This window comes from Sinocyclocheilus rhinocerous, unplaced genomic scaffold (genome assembly GCF_001515625.1).
Source record: "Sinocyclocheilus rhinocerous isolate Xijiao unplaced genomic scaffold, SAMN03320098_v1.1 scaffold5225, whole genome shotgun sequence".
NCBI classification, from domain to species: domain Eukaryota; kingdom Metazoa; phylum Chordata; class Actinopteri; order Cypriniformes; family Cyprinidae; genus Sinocyclocheilus; species Sinocyclocheilus rhinocerous.
Genome location: NW_015650323.1, coordinates 9,746 through 15,767, shown reverse-complemented (window position 1 = coordinate 15,767; position 6,022 = coordinate 9,746). Strand labels below are relative to the sequence as shown.

Below are 6,022 nucleotides of genomic sequence, written 5' to 3'. Positions count from 1 at the left end.
TTCGTTGTGAAAGCGAAACTACTTTGTTTGGCCTTCCAAAAGAGGACGATATCCGCTTCGTCATGCCTAGAGCTGATCCGTGCTGGTCGCTGAGGAAATACATCAACTTCGCGCTGTGGATCGCTGGATCGGCTTTTACCGTGGACGAAGCGGAGTCCAGCCCGGGGTCATCACATCTGGTTGCTGCAAGCCCGCCGGCCACTCCTTCGGTGAATCCGCCGGCCGTGCCGTTCTCAAGCCCGCCGGCCGCCGTTTACTCAAGCCCACCGTGTGTGACGCTGTGTGTTCTGTTGTGAAAGCGAAACTACTTTGTTTGGTCTTCCAAAAGAGGACACGACCAAATATTCAGATGTGTGCAGCGCATTTTAAGGAGGACTGTTTCCTGAACCTGCAGAGTAGCCTACAATGCGTCTGTGCACAAAGGCTGTTTCTATAAAGTGGGGCAGTTCCAACTTTGCAAGGACAGTCTGGCGCTTCTGACTCACAGCCTGCAAGTACGTTTTTTTATATTTAAAGAATTTGCCACTGACGATTCAAACGAATCTACTAGAGTAGTGCTTGTTGTTTGTAGTGGTCGACCGATATTGTTTTTTTGACAGCCGATGCCGATATCTTGGAAAGCAGGGTGGCCGATGGCCGATATAAAGCCGGTATAATTTTATTTATTTTAATTAATGTTTAAGAAATTTGAAATCATTTGAAAATTGATTAAAAAGTAAATGTGTGCTCAAAGATGCACTAGTCAAAGAGACATGCCAGTGAAAAACTGTAACATTGTGGAGAAGCTGCGGAAAACAGGCAGAGGCAAGGATCTATGTGCAGGTATTTAATGGAAAAACTAGAACAAACAATAAGGCAAAAACCAAAGGGAGTGTGGAGAATTCTCTATCCGACAGCTAGGGAATACTCTTTTCATTCTCACGCTCATAATCTATATACACAAATAGATTTCATTCTGGATGGTAAACTTATGCCCCAGGTCTGTACAGCTAAATATCATAATATTATTATATCCGATCACAGTCCAGTGACTTTTTGCATACCACACGCTCATGTGAGTTTTTTATTGCAAAATATTAATCAAAAGTTTTACCTCATTGATATGTAGCTACATTATCAGTTTTTTGTGGTCTTTTTTTATTTTTTTTTATTTTTTCACACATTCAGTATAGCTTAAGGCTATTTTATCTTTGAGCACTTTTTCTACAGTCCATTATGTCCTTTTTGCTTTCTTATGCAGTGCGATAAATAATCGTTTGTAAGGGGGACAGAAAAACTTTAACATAATATTAGCAATGGTAAAAAAAAAAAAATGGCAAAATATACCTAAATGGGAGGAAAATGCGAAAAACCGTGTTCGGTATTCGGTCTTTGGCCCAGTGTTTCATTTTGTTCGGCTTCGGCCAAGAATTTTCATTTCGGTGCATCCCTAGACAGAACTGTTAACGACGATGGCGAAAAAGAGGGAGAATGTGAGCACAGTGCTCAGGCGCTGTCAAAATAAAAGTCCGTCGCGCCGTCAAAATACAGGAAAACTTATCGTGGGGCATAGAGGAGAAACAATAATGTACATTATGTGGAAAATAATGTGTTTTTTTAACCTTAAACCGCATAAACACATTGCATTACACCAAATACACAACATAATGTTCTTTTTAGCAACGTCATATGACCCCTTTAATGGGTTCATATGCCACCACCACATGAACCCATACATCCACATTCCTCTCTATATATGATAAACGTCGAAGAAACAACTATTTAACTTTACTCGTACAGTTACCGATTATAGCTTATACTAATTTCAACGTGTTTTGCCCCGGCATTATCATGTTGTATAATGAGACATCAACATCTCGCTGTGATACCCGCAAACATTTTTAGCTTCAGTGAACAGTTGCTCACATCTGGAGCCGAAAAGGGACGCAGTTATCCGGATCATAACCACACTGCGCTGTTAAACAGGCCTGTTAGAGGTCACCTTACCTCTGATGTGCTGCTTGGAACTCCGGCTGCTGTGCGTTTCTATGGGATCCACAACACAAAGACGAAGCTTTTTTTTCACAGACAGCGGGCTGCTTAAAAAATGCTCTGTCCTAACCGGATCGAAGCCCGATGCTTTATGTGCCTACATCAAAAACCCTTATACCCTGATCATAATTTCAGTATTTAAAGAAAAGTCAAGCGCATATTACACACTGATCACTGCTATAGCAGTATGTAGCTAAATATATCCGTATGAGAAAATCTGACATGCTAACGCAGCTAGCTAGCTCTTGTTCCCCTTATACAAACAATCATTTCCTGCAATCGAACAGATCGATGTTAATGTATCAAAGAAGATCGATCATGCACTAAAAACGCTTAAACTATGTAAGCAATTGTGAAGTGACTTATTCGGGACGTTAGACAACGCGTGAGCTAAGGAAGCCTAATTTAAGAAGTTTCTTCGATCAGGAAAGCTAACTGCATGCTAGCAGCTTGAGAATAAAACTGGTAGAAGAGAAACCAACGTCAATCGTGTCACCGAAGGGGGTGGGAACAGGCTGGCCAGGATGATGTGAGGGGAAAAAAGTAAACAATGCTAATAAAAACATTCTCTATATGATGACATCGTACAGTGCGATCACTATCCTTTAGCTTCATACTTTCATTCTACCAAATCTAATTTCAAATATTGAAATTAATATATTGGAGAACAGGCCCGTTTCTAGGCATAGGCAAAATAGGCGGTCGCCTAGCGTGCGACCAGCAGGAGGGGGCGCGCCAATTAGCACGTACTGGGCTGGCACTACAGGGGGTGCTTCTCAAACGGAAGGCTGCATCTTACCGAGGCTGTGTCCTTCCTAGTTCAGTATGAAGGTAAAATAATGCCTAAAAGATTTTGCAAATGCTAGTGATGGCGAAGTGAAGCGTTCTGAACCAGCGAAGCTTTTAACACAATTGTATCGAAAAAAGGTTCATTACTCGAAGCTTTTTAAAACAGTCTATGCTCCCAGCCGGCATTTCAACGGTCGGTATCATGGTTGAATCAACGTTGGATTATGTTTCGATTTTGCAAATTGGATCAACGTTGATATTGTGACGTTGTTTCACCGTTGAAATCACGACGTTGTTTCACCGTTTTACCTTCAGCATGGGTGAATTATGGTCGTTATGTAGACGTTGGATTAACGTTGAATTAGGTATTGATTTTGCAAATTGAATCAACGTTGATAACGCAATGTTGTTTCACCGTCATACCTTGCAACATGGGTGAATACACAACTGTATGTTCAATGGGGGAACTTTCACCGTGGACGAAGCGGAGTCCAGCCTGCCTCAGCTTACTCTATACGTTACCACGCTGAAACAATTCCTATTGGTTGTTTTACTTTATTGCTTTGATCATGATTGGTTAATCTGCATGTCATCCAGGAAACTGGACAATGAAACTGTTCTTCGCCTTTCTAAATTTGAAAATATGACCATTATTATCGTCTTTCGGAGTGAGGCGGATGACTGTGAGCTGCTGCTAGTTGAAACTGCTCGGTCCCGAATTATTTTAATATTTGTTTGTTAAATTTTTATTTTGTGCGAATTTGAGTCGTGACATGTCGACGGAGAACAAAAACTGGAATGTCAACACAAGAAGGTCAGATGTGATCTGCGAGGTCCTGCAAACATACTGGCAAAATGAGGTAAGAAAATCGCTATCTTTATTACCTTTCAAAAATAGTAAAGTATAACGTTACCAGAGTTTACAAATGGGTAAAGGACATGTAACCTGCAGAAGATAAATACCTGTGTGTGTATTTCTGTATTGCTTTATCACAGATGCTAAAGTTAGATGCTCATCTAATGTTGTGTTGCTGGTAAGTTATGTGTTAATGTGTTAATAGAGATTTTTCCACATTTTCCTGATGTGAATGCCATGCATTAGGTGTGTTATATATATATATTTAAATCTTATAATAGTCTCAAAGATAACACTCTGTTCGAGTTTTCTGAATATCATATAGTTGCAAATGTCGGTACAATTTAAATGAATTAAGATTGTTTAAAGCAGTGGTTCTCAAAGTGTGGTACGAGTAGCACTAGTGGTACTCAGGCTCCCTCTAGTGGTACGCAGAGGAATCACTAAATTAAATATAAATGAATGTTAATACATTTTAATTGAATCTTTATCTGAGTAAAGTTTTTTTTTTTTACATTTAAGTACAGTACAGTTATGCAACTTTTGTTATAACACATTTTAATTTAATCATTATTTAAGTTTTTCATTTACCTGTATGTAAGCACAGTGCAGTGTTAATGTTCAAACTGTGTATTTACAATGTTAAAGTGGCTGACAACAATAAATATTCTTATTAGGAATAAAACTGCCTCATTTTTTAACTGTGCAGAGCTGTAGCTGAATAGTTAGGCCTTCTACGCTGCTGAAATGTAATGTTGGTCATTATGGTGGTACTTAGAGAGCCAAATATTTTCTGAAGTGGTACTTGGTACAAAAAGTTTGAGAACCACTGGTTTAAAGAAATGGTGTAAAATGAAATCCTGCTTTTTAAGAACTTTTCAGTAAACCATTTCTTCTTTCCCCTTGTAGAGTCATCAAAGATCCCGCTTATTATTGGCAAATTGGTAAGGAATCGTTCATCTGCTACATTGCACTGTCACTGGTAATAAAAATGTTTTTATTTTTATTTGTAATAAAAATGTACTTAATTTCATTTGACTTGTTTTACTAAATACACTGTGTAGTTAGGATTCTGATTAAAATAGTGTAACTGGGGGCTCTGAAAAAACTGCTTGTGAATAATTTGGTAATATTGTAAACTTTCATCTAAATACATTAAATAAGTGTTTAATGAATAGTGTTGTGCACTTTGTTTCCAACCCCACTGTTATTGAACTGTAAAGTGAAAATATTGTATGTGATTTGTTTTGCATTCAGTTTTCAGTTAAAGATATTTCACAGTATCAAAGTTGATATTTTATGGGGATTTATTTTTGGTGTTTTTGTTTTTATTTATACAGGACCGTACAGAAAGCGCACAAGTGGGAGAGAGAGAAGGGGATGGCGTCAGAAAGGACCTAGAGCTGGGACACTTTCAAGGATCACCCGAAGCACAACCACGCTATATGCACAAGGCTGTTGGGTTCTAACATTTTAGGGTTTTTAACAATACATCCATGCACAAACACTGCAAGCTAAAGTTTTGGATTATTTTCATCTGTTTTATACAGTATGTTTTCAAAATAAAACTGCTGTTTTACAATTTTGATGTGGTAGTTTATTGAAGTTGATTGTAAAGCCATTGCTGCCAGTCATTTGATTTTTAACCTTTATAATGTACAGTGTTGATCTAAATGCAAACTAGGCTCTAATTGAACGTACAGTTGTGTATTCACCCATGTTGAAAGGTACGACGGTGAAACAACGTTGCGTTATCAAGGTTGATTCACTTTGCAAAATCAACACCTAATTCAACGTTAATCCAACGTCTACAGAATGACCATAATTCACCCATGATGAAGGTAAGACAGTGAAACAGCATCGCAATTTCAACGGTGAAACGACGTCACAATATCAACGTTGATCCAATTTGCAAAATCAACACCTAATTCAACGTTAATCCAACGTCTACAGAACAACCTTAAGGCTGATTTATACTTCTGCGTCGGACCTACGCCGTAGGCTCATCATGAGTAGACACGCCCCTTACTGCTGATTGGCTACAAGTTTGTTTTTCTGGTCGGCCCGAATCGGTTTTCTAAAGCGTTTTTGAAAAATCGCTTACCCCACCTTTAAAGGTTTTTGTAAAATAATATGCATATTTTGCACTGCACTTGCAAGAGAAACCCTTGTACTTTTATAACTGAAACCAGTTAATCTTTGATTTTGGTGGAAAGCTATAGTTTTTGTGAAAACATGTTTTACTAATGTGTCTCATTACAAGAGATTTGTACATTTGTGCAGTGAAAATGTGTTGAACAGTTCGAGAATGGAACCTGCAACCAGGGGTGGCGTAAGGGGGGAGGG

The 6,022-nt window shown here is 38.6% G+C and overlaps 2 protein-coding genes and 1 long non-coding RNA gene across 3 annotated transcripts in view; 2 read left to right on the top strand and 1 right to left on the bottom strand.

Moving 5' to 3' along the window:
• The window catches only part of LOC107711671 (kelch repeat and BTB domain-containing protein 2-like), a 31,847-nt gene extending 29,369 nt beyond the window's left edge, over positions 1-2,478 (bottom strand). Inside the window, exon 1 of the mRNA XM_016516690.1 lies at positions 1,987-2,478. The gene's annotated coding sequence lies outside the window, so the exon portion shown is untranslated. The remainder of the gene's footprint in view (positions 1-1,986) is intronic.
• A 334-nt stretch (positions 2,479-2,812) lies between these two features.
• LOC107711670 (uncharacterized) lies at positions 2,813-5,114 on the top strand. The gene is made up of 5 exons (XR_001636720.1): positions 2,813-2,862; positions 3,587-3,680; positions 3,817-3,854; positions 4,586-4,620; positions 5,017-5,114. It is a non-coding gene; the product is annotated as an uncharacterized LOC107711670 (long non-coding RNA).
• Positions 5,115-5,511: 397 nt separating this feature from the next.
• The window catches only part of LOC107711669 (protein FAM177A1-like), a 5,939-nt gene continuing 5,428 nt past the window's right edge, over positions 5,512-6,022 (top strand). The window contains exon 1 of the mRNA XM_016516689.1: positions 5,512-5,517. Within this exon, the coding sequence (XP_016372175.1) occupies positions 5,512-5,517 (6 nt within the window). The remainder of the gene's footprint in view (positions 5,518-6,022) is intronic.